Consider the following 19,855-nt stretch of genomic DNA (forward strand, 5'->3'; position numbering starts at 1 on the left):
CCCTCCCCTCACCTGGTGTCAAGCACCTGAGACCTGGGGAGGTCCGCCCAGGAAGGTGGGCTCTGAGCTCGGGGCTTGGCATGACGCTCCCTCGGTACCAACAATCTAGAAAGAGCAAAACACCCTCCCGCCACCCACCTGTCCTCGTGCAGCCGGAGCCGTGGGGGACACCCAGCAGGCCCCCCCCCCCCCCCACATCCGTAAGCTATTTCGCCAGGTGTAGGAAAGGCAGGAGAAGGGGCACTAGACAAAAGCGAGACCCTGGGCTCACGCCCGTTTGCGCCACTGTAGCTGTGGGAGCTGGGCTGGGCTTAACCTCCCTGAGCCTCAGGGTCCTCATCTGAAAAATGGGGAGAAAAGCAACGACCTCGGGGGGTTTGGGGCCTGGCTGATTTAAGGCTCGCAAGATGCTTGGGCAGGGCCTGGCCCGCGGCCGGCCGGCCTCTGCGCTTTACTCTCTCGGTGTGCTCGCCGCCTCCTCCCCGGGAGGGGGCCTCGCGGCTCACGGGGTGGATGGAGCCCGCACACCACCAGGTGGCACCGCGGGACCACGGGCCATCCGGCCTGGTGGGCGCTCGGGCTCCACCTTCAGTGGCGCCCAGGAAATGTCGGGGGTGGGTGAGCACGTGGGCCCGGTACAGTCACCCAGGGCTGAGGCCGGGGCCACCGTCATTCTGCTTTCACAGAAGGAAACGAGTGCTCGGGGCAGAGAACTGGCCCCGCGGTGGGCAGCCCTGGGTCCACACGGGGCACACCAGGGTCCCGGGGGGTCCGGCTAAGTCCCTAAGCAGGTGCGGGCAGCAGACCCTGCTGAACCACGGCCGGGACGAGGGTGCCAGCCCCGGGCTGACAACACCCGAGTTGGGAGGGGTCATCGGGCCACCTCTGCCCATGGCTTTCAAACCTCTTCCACCCCCAAAACCCCTCTGTGCAGTCAATTCTCGGGGCAAATCCACAAAAGAGAGAAGAAAACAGCACGCTCGCAGCCTCCCCTCAGCTGGGAGCATCGTCCCAGGTGGGTACTGGGAGGGGGCCGGGGGGTACCTGGAAGGACTTGATGAACGTCCACAGCAGCGTCCGGATGCCCTCCCCACGGCTCAGCAGCTTGACCAGACGCATGACCCGGAAGAGGCGGAAGAAGGTGATGGAGATGCGGGAGTTCTCCTCCGCGTTCTGGGGCCGTTAACACAGCAGTTAACACGCAGGCGGGCGGCGGGGGCCGGCTGCACTCGACTCTCCCGGCGCCCACGGGTAGGCCCAGCCCCAGGCCTCTGCGGCGCCCGGCCGTGCCCAGGCCCCGAGCCTCTGCCCCAGCATCCCTGGTCTTAAGTCCCCCCCCCGGGGTGGGGGCGGCAGGTGATTCCCTAGAAATTCCATCTGCTCTGAAATCTAGGCCGAGAGCCGTCTTGGTGCCCCTGCTGCCCTCCTGCTTGGCTCAGCTGAGGGTCCGGCGTCCCGAGCGGCACCAGCGCTCTGGAGGTCCTGGGGGGCGGGGGCTGCCCAGCCTCAGCACTCGGTGTGCCACCTCCCCCCACGGCTGTGGATGGGCCCGGGCCACAGCCCCTGCTGCCCCTCCGCTCCCTTCTGCCCTGGGCCCGCCGGCTGCGCAGGCCTGGGAGGGGTGGAGGCCCAGGCAGTGGAGCGTGAGCCCTGGACGGGTCTCCCTGCCGTGAGAGGACCGAGGGGTCCTGCTCGGGGCGGGTGGGCTCCCCAGGGGTGTCCTGGAGCGGGCCCGGGGCTGCTGGGCCTGGGGGAGCCTGGGGCCGGCGCATGCCTGGCCGGGGGTCGGGGGCCGGACACACAGCCCCGTCACCCTCTCCTCCAGATCTGGGAACAGTCAGCACAAAATGACCCCCGACCCCCCTCCTGCCCACACCGGCCAGAGAGCTGGGTGGTGCCCGGGAGCTGGCCGGTTCCCCAGAGCCAGTGCAGCCCCCAGCCCCGTGGGCACAGGGAGAGAACGGACCTTCGGGCTTCCTGTTACGGCTCCTGCTTCAGGCCCCCTGCTTGGAGGCGCCTCCGGCCGGGTAGTTGCTGGGCCCCACGTGGGCCCCGATTCTCAACTCCCGCTCCTCTGGCTTCATTTCTGACCGTCTCCAGGTCAGATCTGGCCTGGCCACGCCTACGAAAATCCCACCAGCGCCCGAGCCCTCGCGGCTCCTGGTTCTGACCCTGTGACCGGGGCTCCAGGGGCCGCTCCCCTCACCCCGATCAGAGCAGGAGCCCCCTGAGGGGGCCGGGTTTTACACGCGCCAGCACACCCTGCTCCTCCCGGGGCGGGCTGCGTCTATCCTTCTTCTGAGCCAGAGCTGGTCCCTTGGGGCGGGCTGGTGGCTGGGGGCCGCAGGGGCTGGGGGGGCCCCGGCAGCAGGCCGTCTGGCCCCCGGGCCCTACCTGTCTGCATTTTGAAGTCTTTGATGCCCTTCATCTCTGCATTTCTGTCACCCGTGCACCTACGTGAAATTCTACTTTCTCTCCTTCAAAGGAGGTGGTGCTTCCCCAGAGGAAGGGCAGAGGAGGCTCAGGGCCTTGGAACTCGGCCGTCAGCCCCACTGTGCTCCAGAAGGGAGCCAGAAGAGAGCGCCAGCTTACACGGAACTCAGCTGGGCACCGAGAGTCTGGGAGGTTGGCGCCGCAGAGGCATCTGCATCTGACTCGTTAAAAAGCAAGACGCAAGCCTCCAGTCTGAGCTCGTCCTGGGTCCAGACGCCAGGTGCCTTACGCTCCACTGACCGGTGACACACGGGCAGCACGTCCAGGCTCAGCCCTTCCGGCTATGGTCGTGGGCTTCATCAGGAAACATCCCCACCGATCTTGCCTCTGTCTGCTGACCTCTGGGGTTCGGGGAATCAACCCACTCACCGGCCCTCCTAAAAACCCACGCTTGGCCCACGTTTGAAGTCTGTGACAGCAGCCTCTTGGAGACAGCTGTTCCAAGGAGACTTCAAGGTCACACCGGTCGGCCTCTCTATCACTTTAGCCAAAGATTCCTAGAGCAGAAGCGGTTCCCACCAGACGGTCTGCTGCAGTGAAGCGGCCGTGGCCTAGTTTTCATGCCCCTCACAGGTAACACTGTTGGGGTGATAGGAAATCCAACCACTCTCTGGGTAATGAACCCAGCTTCACCGCTTACTGGGGCCTTGACTCAGAGCTGGAGGACGGCCTGGTGACTAGGAGGACCTCCCCGTCTCTGGCTATGTCACCTCTCCTTCCTCTTTCCCAGAGGCCTCGCCGTGGCGCTCGTGGGCGCCCCGTGCAAACCCCACGACAGATTCAGGGTGGGGCCGTCAGCCAGCGGAGTCCTCAGGACGTTTAACAGGAAATGGCCCTCGGGTCCGATCCTCTCCCCGTGGCTCATTAGACAGTCAAGGTCATGGTGAACCGCCACCCACAGGAAAGCTCTAGGATGGAGATGTCGCACACGGCACTCGGCAGCTACAGACCAGGCAGGCAAGGCGCACGGCAGACACGGGCAGCATGCATCGGGGGCTGGCTTCCGAGATGCGGGGGGTCGGGTGGGGGAGGTGGGTGCGTTAGAGGGGGTCACAGAAGCTGACAGCGTGGTTTGGAGGTTCGGTCTTACCATAAAGGGAGAGCATTGGGTATGTTCAGCTGGCTTTAAAGAAAGGCAGACAGAGATGAGCTGTAATGAGTCTCCGAAAAAGACGCCGGCGTTCTAGGTCTTGGTAACACAGGAGCAACGCAGTGGCAGGAGAGGGCGACAGCGCCAAGGGGAGGGTACACGGCACAGGCCTGGCAGCGTCCGGGCGCCGCCAGAGTGGGCTCCCACCCAGCGAGGACTCTGGGTGTTCTCCTGCCCAGAACCATCTCTGGCTACAAATTAACTACTAATTCACACCTGTTATCATGGAGTGTTCCGGAGTTTGAGGATGGAGGTTTTGTTTGTTCTGAATCAGCCGTGTGTCCTAAGGTAGCCTCCAGGGGCTGACCCTGCACTCGCTTACCCAGCACTGCCCGCTGAAGGCGAGAGACCTTGCCTGTGCCCAAGGCTGCGCTTTGCCCACGTGTATTTGAGCAAAGGAGCCCAGGGGCAGTGGCCCCCCAGGTCCAGGGGAAGACTGAGGTTCAGTTACCCCCTCAAGCTGAGGCTCAGGGAGAAGGGCCTGCTGGCTCTGGATCTCCGGGTGTGGACCCTGGACACCGGCCTGAGATAAACGAGCGTGGATCTGTTTATTCAATTTGAAAGCCCTGCACACAATTTAGGACATTATTGTTAACACCCCGAGAAGCTGTTCTCAGGGGTCTGACTCTGGGCCCATTAGGGGGCAGGGGCCGAGGGGCCCGGCCTCAGGGACGCATCCCACAGCAGCCCCGAGCTGCATCCGGGAAGGTGCCCTGCCCTGCAGCCCCGCACACAGAGCACAGCCGGGACTGGTCCCCGCCGCCTGGGCTGCCAACTGCTTCTAGAAGGCCACGACTTCACTCTCACCCTCCACTTTCAGAGGGTTGCTCCTGTGTTTCTGTTTTCAAGGTATAAACAAGGAGAACATGTAACGGGGTTTTTCAAGGACGGAAATGTGCACGAGCAGACGTTTGCTCGCAGACTGAAAAGTACTTCTCTGGTAACAGGTTTCTCAGCAAACTCCTTTCGTTCCCATTGCAAGTTGGGACGTGTCCTTTTCGGGGACTGGGGGAGACACGGGGTGAGGGAAAGGAGGAGAAGGGACAGGACGCCTCTCTGGTTGTTTATGAACAGTCTAGATCTGTCTCTGCTTCACGACGGGCTGCAGCTGCCAGGTCCACCCACGTGCCTGGACGGGGTAGGGTGTCTAGGATCTGGCCAGCAGGCTGAGAGAACACGGAGACAGACACGCACGCGCACGCACACGCACGCACACGCACGCATGGAGGAAGTTCCAGGCTGGTCAGGGGCTTGCGCCCCGGTGTTAACCTGTGAGGAGCCCCATGCCTCCCGGGCTTCAGTGGGGGAGGGGTGTGAGGGCCGCACAGAGGTGAGTCCACAGGCAGTGCTGGGCTCTAGGCCGAGCGCCCAGTAGGCTCTAGCCTTGGACGCACCCTGAGAACCACCAAAGCTGCCCATTACTTCCAAGAGCCCTGGGCAGACGACTGAAGGTCTTCTGGGTCAACCCCTTCCCGAACGGGACCAGAATGCGGGTGCTTTAGAGGACCTGCCTGGGTCACCTGGCCCGACCGAATTCACCCCCAACCGTGAAAAAATCAAAACTGCTTATTTTACTGCTTAAACCTTCAGAATCCTTCATTTGGGCTTTTTAAATGTCTTACCTGTCGTTTTCTTGTTTTTAGCCTTTTATGCTCCCGTTTCAGACTCATTTCCGTAAGTCCCATTTTACTCCAAGGTTTGCCTTTGGGTCTGTTCTAATCGCCTGGGGCATCATACGATTTTAACACTATGTATGAATTCAGCAATGCTTTTGTTTTTGGCTGTGCTGTGCAGCTTGTGGGATCTTAGTTCCCGGACCAGGGATCGAACCTGGGCCCTCAGCAGTGAAAGCACCGAGTCCTAACCACTGGGCCGCCAGGGAACTCCCCAGTAACCCTCAGGATCCATCCCTATGGCCGTGGAGAGAGGAAGGACGGGCCTCCGGGAACCCAGCGTCCAACGAGCCTCACTTGGGGAGCATGTGGAGACTCACGGGCTCGTTTTTTTCTTGGGCCTTGAGTCTTCCTCTTCAGAGGCTGCTTCTGACTTGCGGGGCAGGGTCACCTGTCAGCCGCTCGTGTGCGCCTGTCCTCATGTGAGGAGCTGTGCTTACAAGGTCCACGGGCTGGAAAGTAACTATGCGTCGTAACAAAGCCGGAAGGCAACCAGGAGTGATTCCTGCAGGAGAGTGCAGGAGGGGGCCCGTCGCACAGCCCTGCCCACAGAGAACCACTGGCTGACGCACTGCTGCCCAAGGTCACCCCCAGATGCCCGGGCGGCCAGGAGACGGGCGAGTGTGTCTGCCGATCGCTGTGATCCCCCAGAACGTCCTGAGGGACCTCCGAGCGTCACTTCTACCTTCTGAGCTAAGTGCAGGATTAATGGGGAGCCCCGAGGGCTTGAGCTGCCCCCCTCGGATGCTTCCCCAGACTCGCTCCCGGTGACCCCCTGCCCTGCACCCTGCCTGCCGCCAGCTCGTGTCCATGAGCGGGGAGCACGCAGCCCGTTTCTCAGCCGCCCATTCTGATCTTTGCTTTCTAATGATCTGGTCATTTTCAAGGGGTTAGGGTATCAGGGCAATTAACTGAATTTGCTCTTGCAGTTGGTAGGAATGAAATGAGATTATTCCTCCCCATGTGGGGCAGAGGTGGGACACTGTCAGAGAGGCCCCGGGCCAGCAGCGGGGACAGACCCTGCCCTCACCTGGGTACATGTATGTGGGTCACCTTGTATGGTTCAACCGGCAAAGACCTGGGGTGGCTCTGGAAAACTGCCTCTCCGACCCAAGTTCAGGACCAGACGAGAAACACCACCTCAGTGGATGAAGCCTTTGTTTCCGGAATGTCCTCACTGTTCCTTTTCACTGGGGTGCTCTCTCTAGACCACCCGTGGGAGCCGAGGGGACTGAGGGGCACCAGAGCCTGCAGAGAGGGTTCTCCAGGACGGACGGACGCCAGAATCGGTGGGGCATTTCCCAGTTTACATCCCGTTGTCTCTCTGGAGAACGGAGAGGTTGTTGGAAATCGCTCTTGACCACATAAAAAAGGGACGGCTTCCTCTCCCTTCTCCTCTTTCCCGGCCCCCCTTCTTGCATAGCTGGGAGGCGAGGGTTAGCGGGGAGGTAGGGCCAGGCGGTAGATTTCGATATCCTGACTATCTTCCAGGATGTTCTCCGTGATCGGCGGTTCGAGGGCACTTAAGAGCAGCTGTGTGCCGCGGCTGCGTCTCCTGGCCAGGCTGGCTTGGAAAGGGGCAGATGACCTGCCTCCCTGCAGGGAAGGCTGAGTCCAAACAGGCCGTCGGACAAGGGCCCAATCCCCGTGGCTGCCGCTGAGACAGCGGTTATGTATCGGTCACTGAAATTCCACATCTCTCTGAACCGAGTCAAAAGCAACAGCACGGGAACGTGTGGACCTTTTACTGGCTGCCCGCCTACAGAAGCCTCTGCTTGAAGAGACAGAAAACAAAAAACCCTTGTCCAGAACTCAGGGAGTGGATCTGGTATCAATTCCATCCCAAACCACCTGAAGACCTGGGTCCAGCTGGCATTCCCCCTCCGCCTGCCATCCCCCTTCCGCCTGCCATCCCCCTTCCGCCTGCCATTCCCCCTCTGCCTGCCATCCCCCCTCCGCCTGCCATCCGCCTTCCGCCTGCCATCCCCCCTCCGCCTGCCATCCCCCCTCCGCCTGCCATCCCCCTTCCGCCTGCCATCCCCCTTCCGCCTGCCATCCCCCTCCGCCTGCCATCCCCCTTCCGCCTGCCATCCCCCTCCGCCTGCCATCCCCCTTCCGCCTGCCATCCCCCTCCGCCTGCCATCCCCCTTCCGCCTGCCATTCCCCCTCCGCCTGCCATCCCCCTTCTGCCTGCCATCCCCCCTCCACCTGCCATCCCCCGCCACCAGCTCTGCTTCTCTACTCCAACTGTCTCTAATCTCATCTCGATTTGATCTGCAAGACAAGACGGTAGTTCACCTGTGAGCATGTCATGGTGTCGTAGGGGGTGTCTGGGGGGTTGGGCTTTGCTGGCAAGACCCCAGTTAGCCTAGGGTGGGAGGGTAAATATGAGGCTGGTACACACAGAGAGAGCTGGGGATACGGGAGTCAAGGGCTTCTAGAGACATCTGACGCTGCTTTCGTGGCCAGGAGCCAGCCGGCACACGTTCAGGGCTGGGGGTTCTCATTATCCTTCTAGCCCCTCTTCCAACCGGGAGAAACGCACATCCCGGGAGCTGAGGTGTGGCCCTGCGGACGTGGAGGGGTTGGGAGGTGCTGACGGTCAGAGCCGCCAGCGGTGGCTGCAGGGAAGGAATTTTAAGGTCAAAGTAAAATCTGTTGTAAACTGCTAGCTCTCTAAGGTTGAATGAAGTGCTTTCTTGGGAGGGAGACGCAAGGTCTAAGTAAGCACGTGTCAACTAGGAGACACAGCGGAGGGTCGGTGCCACAGATCTGAGGGCAAGTGAAGGAAATACCGATGGTCAAAAGCAATTCTTATGCCCAGTTTCCTTTTCGGTCCGGCACGAATGGAGGAATGGAATTGGGTTTGAGGAAGAGAAGAGCTGGGTGGGGGTTGTGAGGAAGGCGGAGACAAGGACAGAAAAGGGTGGGGCGCAAGTGAAGGTCACCTCAAAGATGCGAGGGCGGAGGGTGGAAAGGCAGCCCCCCCCCACCATGGGCTTACATCTGTTTCTCCAAAGGAAAATTCCACCCAGAAGGGGAAGGAGATTCTAGCCAGAAAGGAGAACCTTTGTGGTCCTAGGCACTCAGTTAAAATGCCCTTCTGAGCACCCCTTGAGGGGTCTTGGCCCCAAGGGGACTGGAGGAGAGGGCAGAGCAGCGGTGTGGGGGCTGAGCTGTGGTGACCGGCCTGTGCTGGGGCCTCGGGGCTGCTCACGGCTCACCTGCAGCCCGACGGCTCCTCAGGGGCTGTTACCTGCCAGAGCTCACGCTACACAGGACTGATTACAAAATCGCCAGGGCTGTCTTATCTTCCTTGGGAGGGACAGTCATTCAAACAGATAACCAACAACGGAACTCATGAAAAATAAATGAACAATCAGCTTGCCAGGAGCGCTCACAAAATCCCATATGTGGGGGCAGAGGAGAGAGACAGAGACAGAGACAGGGACACAGAGAGAGACACACACACGTGTGGACGGACACGGTGAGCCTGAAGGATGGAGAAGAAAAAGAGAGAGAGAGACAGAGACAGAGACAGGGACACAGAGAGAGACAGACTCAAGGAAACAAACCAGCGAGAGCAGCCGGCCCTCAGGAAGCAGCGTTAGACAGTGAGTGCTTTGGGGGTACCTGTCAGTGTTTCGGGGCCTGCTGAAATGAGCTCCCTCACTTCCCCCACGAGCTCAGGGAATATTCGAGGTCCCTCTGCTTTAGACGCTCTCTGGCAACACCCCGGCAGCTGGCTCAGCTGGGGACAAGTGACACCCACTGCCTGGATGGATGGCCGTCTGGCTGAACCAGGGCTGTGTCCTGACAGCATCCTTCAGTCCAGTCCTCCAATTTAGGGGAGAGGAGAGGGTTGTATGAGGACAGAAGAGGTGAGAATGAGGGAGGAAAGGAAAGAAAATTAGAGGACGGGAGGTGGAGGGGTCTCGGTCAGAAGGCGGAGGGCATGAGGGGCCCCGTTGGGTCCCGGCTGTTGCGACACCGGACAGCCGGGAGAAAACCATTAGAAACGGGTTCCAGGGGCCTTTCGGGTCAGGCCTGCAGGACCCTCCTCCAGGCCACTGCTTTGGGGCAGCCTGTGGTCCAGCACGCGGGCCTCGCTCTGCAGGCAGAGCCCGGGCTCTGCAGATGGCTCCCCGCGCCCTGCTGGGGTGCGGCTGGGCGAGCGGGGCTCTGCTCAACCCCTCAGGGCCAACTTCCTTCCCAAGCAGAGGAGAAACTACCCTTTAGGACGACGGGGGGCCGGGCCCCTCCTCACTCACATCCACGCTCTAGACACCACCTCTAGGTCGAGTCTTACCTTCATCCCTTTAAAGGCAGAGTTTCTTTTGGGGGCGGCGGTACCGAGTCAGTACGGCCCTCGTGTGAACAAGGCACATTGGTGGCTTCATTTGTTGGGGGCGTGGGAGTGGAGGTGGTGCTGAGAAGGGGCGGGACTGGAGCAGCGGGGGAGGGACCAGCAGAGGGAAACAGGTTGGGGGGACGGGGGCACAGGAATGTGGCAAGGGTCACAGCTGCTCCACCTGGCTTGGCCTGACACCACCAGTGCTGACTGAACCGAGGCCCCGACGTGCGTCCCAGATGCTCCAGGTGGAGGCACGTCCCAGCCGTCCCACCTGCCCCCTCGCCCCCACCCCTTCTCCCCTCCGCCTGCTCTCTCCTCCGTCCAGAGTGCAGGGAAGGGGCTGCCCCACACGTCCTGCGCTCTTGTCCTCCAAGCCCCATGGCCCAGGGCCCAGGCGTCCGAGCATCCCCTGGAGTCCTCAGGCCTGGAGAAGTTCGGCTGAGCTGCGCTGCCTGGGGTCCCACGGCTGGGAGCGCCTGCGTGGGGCCCGTGAGTGCAGGGCCCCTGCCAGCCTGCCCGCGGAAGTGCAGGAGTCAGTTCTCCCACAGGGACGGACTCGAATCCCGCTCTCGCCACCTGTTAGCTGCACGGCCTTGGCAAACCCTGAGCAAGCTGGGCCCCTCCCAGGGATGTGACGTGTGGTGGCCCTGGCCTGGCGCCCCCCGAGGGCAGCATGCTGCCCCCCACCCCTGCCGAGCTCCTCACGAGACCCCAGCCAGGACCGCGTCACTTCACCCCGCCGTCCTGCTCGGCCGCTCTGCAGCCCTGCGCTAGTTCTCTGTCTGTGTCCACGCAAGTCCCCGTCCACTGAACCTGCCTGGAGGCCCTCGGCCGTGTCCTGTTCCCACCTGAGGGTCCCTGGGGCCTTCTCTCTGGAGAGATTCTAGGTGACGACTTAGATGCCACGGCTCTCGGGTGGTCCACACGTGGGCCTGCCGGGAGGCGAGGGCGTCACTGTCAGAAGGCGTCCAGTGCAGAGCTGGTGGGGGGCACTCTGGCCCACCTCAGGCCCCCGCCGCTGCACTCAAGGACGGCCAGCCCCAAGGCGGGTCGTGCTGTCAGTCCCGTGGCCGCCTCGTCCGCGACTGGGGACACGTGTGTCCGTGATGAGGGCTCTGGGCGTCCCAGCACTCCCTGTCGTGCAGGGGTGGGGAGGGGTAACTGGGGGCTGCCGGGGGCCACTTCTGGCACCCCAGGAGCTTCCACTGACATCACAGGGTTACGTCACTAGGTTTTCCTTCTGGAAAACAGAATTTCAGACTCAAGGGATAAAGGAGGAGCAGGGAGCTTCCTAGGGGACATGACGCTGACTGCACAGACGGAGGAGAAGGCAGCGCGTCCAGAGGGGACGGGGTGGCCGGGCTGTGGCCACGGACGTAGGATCCAGCGTGACTGCGGAGCCCCGGGTCTCCCCCGGTCACCTCGGAGGGTCCAAGGGCATCTCCCAGAGTGAGCCGGAGGTCAAGGCGGCCCCGAGCACGGCGGCCCCAGCTCAGCCCCCCATTTCTCCTCTTCCCTCAGCTGTTCACCTGTCCCGGCCTGGAATACCGTCGCTGTGCTGCTGATTCCATGTCTGACCACAGACCGGGCGTCTGTTGTCCACCTGACATCACTGCTGGGCAGTCGAGTACACAGCCCCCCCCCCCCCCCCACCCCGAGCCTCCTCCTCTTCGTGCAAACGGGCCTCGCCTCCCACCTTCCTGCCGACGCCGGCTCCATCCTCCCCGGCTTGGCCGGGACCCCACGGCTCCCTGGGAGCCCTCCTCCTCTGGCGCCCACATCCAGGCTGTCAGGAGAGGCCGTGGGTCCTGCTCGCAGAGCACACTGAGAATCTGACCGTTTTCACTACGTCTGCTGCAACTCCGTCCCCTCCCACCTGGATGGCTGCGTCCACCTTCCAAATGGTGGAGGGCTTTGCCCTTGACTCCCGCAGGGGGTCCCCGGACCACGGACACCTCTTCTCAAAGGTGCCCGAGTCTCCGCCTCCCGCTCAGGCGAAGGCCCAAAGCTGCTCTCCTCCCTGACCACCGCACCCTGCACGTCCTGCCCGAAAGCTCCTCTCCCGGGATCCACAAGGGCATCGCCTCGCTTCCCTCAGGTCTTCGCTTTCTTCAAATTCCCCTCCTCAGTACAGCTCGTCTTGCAGAGAACGGCACCGGCCTCCACGGCTCCCTGCTCCTCTGACCCCTCCCCTGGCGCTTCTCGGCTCTCCACGTACTGCACCATTTCCTTATTTTCTGTGTCCGAACATCTCCCAGCCTTAGGACACCAGCTCCCAAGGGCGGGCTTTTGTTTGGTCCGTAATGGATCCCAGGTGCCCGGCACCAGAAGGGGAGGCTCCAGGAAGGGACAATTGTTCCTGGGGTCGCTGGGGAATCCACTTCCCAAGGCAGGGCGCCAGAGCCTAGCAGAGGCAGGAGGACGGAGCTGTTTGAGGAGAGATGACTCTGGACGTGGGGAATGTTTGGAGGGCGGCTGGGATGCACACAGCAGGTGGGGAGGGCAACGAGAGCTGGTCTCTGTAGGCTAATTGTCAAAGATGACGGGTTACAGGTGGAGAGCCTCAGGGATCCCTGACACTGGAACGGAACGTTTGTCTGCAAAAGGAGGTCTTGTGACAACAGTAAGACTAGAAAATTCGGGGAGGCCTGGAGCTGAGCTCTTGGCCCAGTGAGCGTCCAGACCCATAACCTGCCTATGGCTGGAAGGCAGAACCATACGGTGGAGGGTCCTGCCTCTGAGAAGAAGCGTTGTTGACCTTATAACTTGTCCCACAATCCTGGCTACCGTCGGGGTGCAGGGCCATGTCCGTGCTTGTGGGACAGGCTCATCTTGGCTTGAGTCGTGGGCAGTGGTCAGTGAGCTTGCTTTGATCCGGCTGGACCCATTGACCAAGAGTTCGAGTGTATCCGGGAACGAGGGCTGTGACATCTGTGCTTGGCTGGTGTGTCAGCAGGGGGGTTGGAAAGATCGTCCTTTGCTTGGGTGCCACGGTCTCTCCCCTTTAACAGCGCTGTACAGTTTTTTTATTTTTATTTATTTATTTTTTGGGCTGCATTGGGTCTTCTTGCTGCACACAGGCTTTCTCTAATTGCGGAGAGCGGGGGCTACTCTTTGTTGCTGTGCGTGGGCTTCTCATTGCAGTGGCTTCTCTTGTTGTGGAGCATGGGCTCTAGGTGCACAGGCTTCAGTAGTTGTGGCACACGGGCTCAGTAGTTGTGGCACGCGGGGTCAGTAGTTGTGGCGCACGGGCTTAGTTGCTCTGCGGCACGTGGGATCTTCCCGGACCAGGGCTCGAACCCGTGTCCCCTGCATCGGCAGGCGGATTCTCAACCACTGCGCCACCAGGCAAGTCCCAACAGTGCCGTACAGTTTACGGCCGGTTTTTAAATGGATGCTCTTAGTTGAGCTTCAAAACCCAGCCCCGTAAATCCTCATGTTCCTCGGATCGGTGGGGGCTGGGGGGGAGGGAGAAGCAGGACTCAGGCACTCGATCTGACCCTGGTCCAGCCTTCTCCTCCAGCCCCTGCCTGGGACGATGACGCAGGTGTCCTTTCTGGATGTGTGGGAGGGGGTGGGAAACAGTCGGGGTCTCTGGACACCTCCTCTGCTCTGCATGACACACGCTGTCCCCGTTTTTATCTCCAGACAACCCTTCGTGTGACTTTTCACAAACTCCTCAATCTGGAGAGTGAAGAGCATCTCCATGTGGGCGAAGGATACTGGGAGGAATTGGAGGGGCTTCCCAACTGGAAGCGGGGCTGGGCTGATAACTTCTCGTTTAGAAAATAAAAAACCTTCCGTGGTTCTTTAAAGATACAGACTATGGAACGTAAGGGCTGAACCAATCCCGGCCGGCAGGAGTCCGCGAGAAGAGGCTGAGATGCACGTGTTCATCAAAAGGCGTCGTGGACTGAACAGACAGGAATGCTGGCCCCCGCCCCGGGAGGCCTGGCTCCAGCCGAGGGGCAGCAAAGGCACGGGCACGCTCCATCCTCACTGTGCATCGGCCAACGGGGGTGCTCATTCGTGTCTGTCAAGCTCAGGCTCACGGCACACAAGCTGGGCGCCAAGGCGAATTGTAAATGGAAACTGTTGTACAAATGGACGGTCTGTATGTGACTCCACGTGCCGTTCCTGGGGTCCTGCACCACCCCCAATTCCAACAGTCACTTTCTGGGGTAGAAATTTTATACTCTAGAATTTTTTTCCTTTGTCTTTGTTTTTCTTTAAAAATAGCAGTGATTTGAAAGAAAACGGCCGGCTGAGCGATGGCGTGGGCCTGGCCAACAGTGAGCACCCCAGAGGACCCTGGGACTGAGGTGGGTCCTCTGCACCCAGGGAGCTGCCTGCTGTCACCCTCCTGTGGGTCCCTGCCATCGGCCCCAAGTCCCCTGGCATGGTTCCCCACAGGGACCCACCCTCCAGATGCAGGCTCACCCTGCCCTTCCCTGGTCTCCCCCAAGGGCCCCTCGGGCCGAGCACAGGCCCTGGCCGGTGGATACTTGTAGGTAGGGACGTGACAGCTCCTGGGATACAACTTGGGGTCCATCCAGCCACTTGGGGGGGCAGTGCCAAGGGAGGGGAGGCATGGGGTCTGAGTGGGGTGCTTGGTTTCCTTATGTTCCAATGATTCAATGGCAGAGGTCAAGGGAGTGTACATACGTACGTACACACACGTACACACGTACGTACACACTCACACACACACACACACACACACACAGACACCCCGCGAGACAAAGACGACCCTGGGGGATCCCCGAGACAGGGGCAATCGAATCTATGCTACGGGGCGAGCAGGGAGGGGGCCAGGTTGACGGGGGGACACAGGGAGAGCAGAACAGCCTCCTCCCAACGTCCACCCGCTCGAAGGGGGCAGACAGGACTTCTGATCAGCGGAAGCAGGACATATAATAACATCAGTTCAACCGACTGGCAGCCGACTACAGGGTGGAGGGGGCAGGTAAGGACAAGGGCGGGGGATGGTGGCGGTCGTGGGGTGCTTCTGACACCTTAGATCAGAGCTCTAGAGCATCTGCTCCACGCTGCTATTCAATGGTTCAGTGCACCAACATCTGTGCAAACATTACCAAGTCTCTTAATCAAGGAAAAATCCTGACAAAACACTAAACCACACATGTTAAAAACCAACCGCAAGAGGGCTTGCCTATGGATAACGAGAGAAGACTGAACATGCTGGGGAGCAGAGGGACGTGTGCAGGGGCTAGAGGGACTGTCTAGGAGGGGCAGCTCCCGGGGGCAGGTGCAGGAGGTCTTGGAGCCGGGGTGGTGGTGGTGAGGGGAGAACCAGGCAGGGGCAAGGCTGGTCCTCTGGGGCAGGTTCACCTGGGGCCAGGTGCTCCCACAGCAAGTTGCAGGGCGGGGGGGCGGAGGAGCCCTCTCCAGAAAAGAGGGGTGTGGGCTGTTCTCCCCCGCCTCTCAGTGGAGGGGCTGTTTTAGCGTGAATATGATGGGCTGACAGTGCCGGCCAAGTGCGAGCCGTCACCCGTGGTCCTCGGGAGAGCTCATTTCCCGGATGCTGGGAGTGGGAAGGGGCTGCGCTGGCAGCTGCCCAGCGGTTGTAAACACCCTTCCACCGTCTCACTCTGGGATCCCAGGGCTGCATCCTCCTAGACAGTGTGTGTCATGCTAGGCCAATTGCCAAGGGGGAAGGAAAGGAGGCAGCGATCAAAACTCAGAAGGAAAGGGGGCCTAGCTCGTTCCAAACGTTAAAGAAAAAAGAATAAAAACATTTTGAAGTAAAGCAACGAGAAAGAAAATCCTTTCAACCAATTTAAACAAACCAACCAGAATAACTTAGTGGGAATAAGGAGCTGGGAGGAAGCGGCAAGGAGAGAGCAACGGGGTGAGCGCGGGGCGGGCGCGGCGTCGCGGGGCGGGACGCCGGTACTTACGTTTACCTCGGTGATGGCTATGTCAACAATGCTACCAACAACAATCAAGGCGTCAAACGTGTTCCATGCATCACAGAAATAGTGCTGCATGGGGCAGAGGGGCCAAGGGAGGGAGACAGGAGGAAAAACCAACAACAAAGAAAAACGAAACAAAAGGAAGAGGAAAATGAAAAAAAAAAGCATGAAAGAAAGGAGAGAAGAGGAAAAAAATGAGAAAAGAAAGAGGTTATGTGGGCATACTGGACCCTCTTACCACTCCACAGTTCTGGAGGTGCACACCTGGCACCCGGTGCTCGCCGAGCCTGACAAAAGCCGGGTTAGTCGGGGCGGGGGGGCCGGGCGGGGGTCCTGGAGGAGGAGACGCCCCGGCCGCCCCTTGTCCGGCCCGGCAGAGTGGGGACAGTGCGGGGGCTCACGTCCCCCAGGACGGCGGCAGGTGCAAGAGAAAGCATGACTGGCGGGGGTAAAACAGGAAAACCAAACAATGAACCGGAGGAGGTGAAGAGGGAGGGACACGGAGGCATCCTGGGCAGAATCATACTCACATTCGTCTCACTGAGAATGACGTCAATTACGCTGCCAATTACGATGAGGCAGTCAAAGACATTCCAGGGGTCACTAAAGTGGCCCTACACGGGGCGGCAGGACGGGAGTGAAAAGGAAGGTCAGACAGACAAGAGCAGAGCACCGCCGTGGGCCGCACCGTCGCTGCCGAGTCCGAGCGGGGCGGGGTCCTCCCCCTCCAGCCCCAGCCCCCTCGCCACCCACCCTACTTCCCCAGCCCCTCCCAGGCCGCCAGCGCCTCCTAGGAGGCCTGCCTGCAGGGAGGGAGGGAGGGAACGGGGCGGGGGCCCTGGCGGGGTGGTCTGGGAATTAGCAGGCGGCCATTGGTGTGGTCCAGGCACAGCCAGGCCCTCTGGGCTCAGGGGTGAGCCGTGTGACGCTCGTGACAGTGAGGGGACCATGGCCTCAGAGCAGCATCTACAAGGTCACCCTCGTGGCAGCCCTGGACGGGCCCGGTGCCTCTGGACGGAGGCTTTCCTCCCTGAAAGGGGACGGAGGCCAGGCCAGTCCCAAGGTTTGGTGACGTGGGAGGTGACCCTAGACCGGCTTTCGGGGCAGGGGTGTCTCTGAAGCACCGCCACGCTCAGCTCCATCATTCTGACTCAGGATCCTGCTGAAGCGGCCCCCGCGAGAGTGAGGTTCTCACAGCCTTTGCTGCAGGCTGGGTGGGGCTCTGGGCTGTGGTGTCTGGGGGAGCGATCAGGGTGCTGACTCCACTCCTTTGTCCTGCACACGTGGATTTTGTTTGTTTTATACCATATTTGGGGAAGGGAACAGAGGAATGTTTCTCAAAGACTTTTTCAAAGTTCATGGACAACTGGTCAACCAAGGGCTGTCCCCTTCCTGTGACGGTTCTTGGAGTCCTGGGTGGGCAGGCTCTCTGCAAAGAGAGGGCGGGTTCTTAGGTCTGGACCACTGCCTCTCAGAGTGCAGGGGAAAGGGAGCAATGCTCTGTGACACACAGATGTTCAGGAGCCCCGGGAACCACACAGCCGTCCTCCCCAGGGGTGGAGCGGGGAGGGCCCAGCACCGAGGGCATCTGTCTTTCCGTAAGAAAGGACATCTGCCCCTTTGGTTCTTCAAGGGATGCCCCAGCCTCTGAGCCACGAGGTGGGGCTTCCAGGAGATGCACTTCTGAGGTTGGTGAGGAGGTAAGAAAGCATCGGGCTGGCCTCTTAGAGTCTGCCCGGTCCCTCTCCCTGGCCCTCCTGGGGCGGCCAACTCTTGCTGTCTATTTCTGAGTCCCAGGAGGCTGTGCTCTCCCATTTCTTCCCGACTCCCTCCAGCTCCCTGACCACTCCACCCCCACCCTTCCTAGCCATGCCCCCTCTCAGATGGATCACACATGCTGTCCCAGGGCTGTTATTCTTAGTGTGGAGGTCAGGTCGCAGGGAAAGGGACCTCTCGGTTCCCAGGCCTTTCTGCCAAAAAAAAAGCAGAAATGCCACTGTGGAGACTCTGGGCAGCCCGGTGGGGAGCAGAGGCCGGCCAGGGCATGGGTGAGGCGAGCGTCACTTGAAACCCTCTCTGGCTTCCCAGAGTATTTTTCTGAATATCCCAGAGCCTTTGGGGGCACCGAGAGGCTTCTCTCTCCCATTCGAGTCACGTGCTGTGAGCGGGAACGAACCGACCCCCTCCAGGGTCCTCCCGTGGCATCACAGGGCACGTGGAGAGCACTGGTTTTGAGGGCAAAGAGTGAAGACCCCGTGCCAACGACAAATACGCGTGTGCTTTAACATCAGGTTTTGGGAAACACTGGGGGACTATCTCTAGAGAGGAAAACCATCTCTGTGGGTAGAGCTGTTTCAGGAGGGAAGGGGAGGGGGTGTCCAGGAAGAGGAAGGAGGGAAGCAGGAACCAGAGGAGAGTCCAGGACGCCCGCATCCAGCCTAGAAAACGCAGTGGCAAATCGTTATTCGGGCCTGGGGGGCGAGAGGAGAGAGGTCGGGGGGCGTCTCGGCGCTCAAGGAGAGGGGAGGGGCTGGCATCTGCTCGTTCACCACAGGGACCTGGAACAGATGGGGGAGTTGGCCTCGGTCCACAGCGTGGATGAGGTGAGAGACAGAAAGGGAGAAGGCAGGCAGAGGCGAGGCAGACGAGCGGTTAACAGCTGGCGAGCTCCGGAAGGAGCCTGGCCCCCAGGGACCCTGCAACCCTCACCCACCCCATGCACCGCCTGTCATCCCCACTCTTGCGCTCTTCTGTGTTCGTGCACAGGACGGGCAGGCCCGCCCCAGTGCTCTGCGGCCGGCGGCTTCCGCTGGGTCGCCTGGCCTCACCCGCCCCCTTGCCCTCCACCCGCTGTGCTGCTGGCGCATTTGGTTGGCCCCTCTGTCCTGTGGGCCCGGGGCCAAGGCCTCCACTGGCCGCAGAGCCCCACCAGTTCCCGCCCGGAGGAGGTTTACACACGGCCCACGGTGCGGGGGTGACAGGGTCCCTTTAAGAGGCAGCTTCCCCCTGCCCTGTCCACCCCCTTCCTGCCCCGTCAACCCTCCAAGCTGGACCATGAACACAGCTTCAGATCCAGCTGTCAGCGCCTCCTCCCAGCCGTCCACACCCATCCCAGAAGCACGCTGACACCCTCCAGGGGGCTCGACAGGTTGCCGAGGGACACACCTGGCCAATTCCCCAAGTTGGCAGGGCCCGGGAGGAAGGTCGCCCCCTGTTGTCAGTGCAAGAGCTGTGTCCTCTCTCTCCGTCACACACATGCACACACACACACACACACTCGCACACACACCTGTTGTCACCCATCTCCTCGACTGCTGGAAACCATGGGTGACATGGGTTTGGGGAGTATGATGGAGGAAATAGAATGGGAAAACAATCATAGACTTGTTTTCTCGAAATCAGGCTGACCTCCAGGTCATACCTGTCACTCGTTCTTTCTCTGGTAGAAGTCAGGGATAGCGAAAGGGGCTCTGGGCTCTCCCTGAAGTGGGGAACCAAACCTCTCAATGTCCAGATCCTCAGAGCCAGGCAGGGCTGCCCACGCAGGGGCGGATGGCGTTTTGGGGGAAGACTTTCTCTCGCCACCTCTAACCCTGCAGGGTAAGTGGGTCCCCAGCCTCAGGAGGTCTCGTGCGTGTCCCCCTGGGCTGAAAGGCAAGCGCCCCGCTGGGAACAATCCCTTCTCCAGAGGGCGCCGACCCTCTGCTCACTGGCTGCCACGGCAGAAGAGACGTGGACCAAATCGATCCTAGGCTCAGCACAACGTGACTAGGAAAGGACGCTGCTGCCCAGCACCCACAATGCACTTCACCTGCACGAGAACTTCGGATTTTCCTCTCTTGGATTATCTGTGCCCTGACTCACTCCACCCCTGGAGCTGTTCCGAGCTGGAAGAGGTGGTGTAGTGGTTAAGGGTGTGACCCGCAGAGGCAGGTGTCCGGGTTCGAGTCCTCCATCTAGCACTTACTGGCTGGGTGACCTTGAGCAGATAACCGCACCTCTCTGTGCCCCAGTTTCCCCCTATGACACGGCGACCTGTGGGTTATGGTAGGAATGACACAAGTGAAGGGCCTGCACCTGTAGGAAGCCCAGTGAGTTCCAGCAACTGCCACGGTTGCTGGAGCTGGTCCGTCCCCTTCTAGGGAGGCCAGACGCACAGGGTCAGCTTTGGGGGTGGGACTGAGCAGTGGGGAAGGCAAGGCTCAGGAATGTGGAAGGAGGAGGGGGAACGTGAAGGTTCCAGAATCCCAAG

General features: G+C 60.8%; 1 protein-coding gene across 1 annotated transcript in view; it reads right to left on the reverse strand.

Annotated features, from left to right (window-relative positions):
- CACNA1C (calcium voltage-gated channel subunit alpha1 C) overlaps positions 1–19,855 on the reverse strand; it is a 457,945-nt gene that overhangs the window by 28,942 nt on the left and 409,148 nt on the right. Inside the window, exons 30-31 of the mRNA XM_060024050.1 lie at positions 16,134–16,217; positions 1,045–1,173 (exon numbers count right to left, since the gene is read on the reverse strand). Of these exons, the coding sequence (XP_059880033.1) occupies positions 1,045–1,173; positions 16,134–16,217 (213 nt within the window). The remainder of the gene's footprint in view (positions 1–1,044; positions 1,174–16,133; positions 16,218–19,855) is intronic.

This window comes from Delphinus delphis, chromosome 11 (genome assembly GCF_949987515.2).
Source record: "Delphinus delphis chromosome 11, mDelDel1.2, whole genome shotgun sequence".
In the NCBI taxonomy this organism is placed as follows: domain Eukaryota; kingdom Metazoa; phylum Chordata; class Mammalia; order Artiodactyla; family Delphinidae; genus Delphinus; species Delphinus delphis.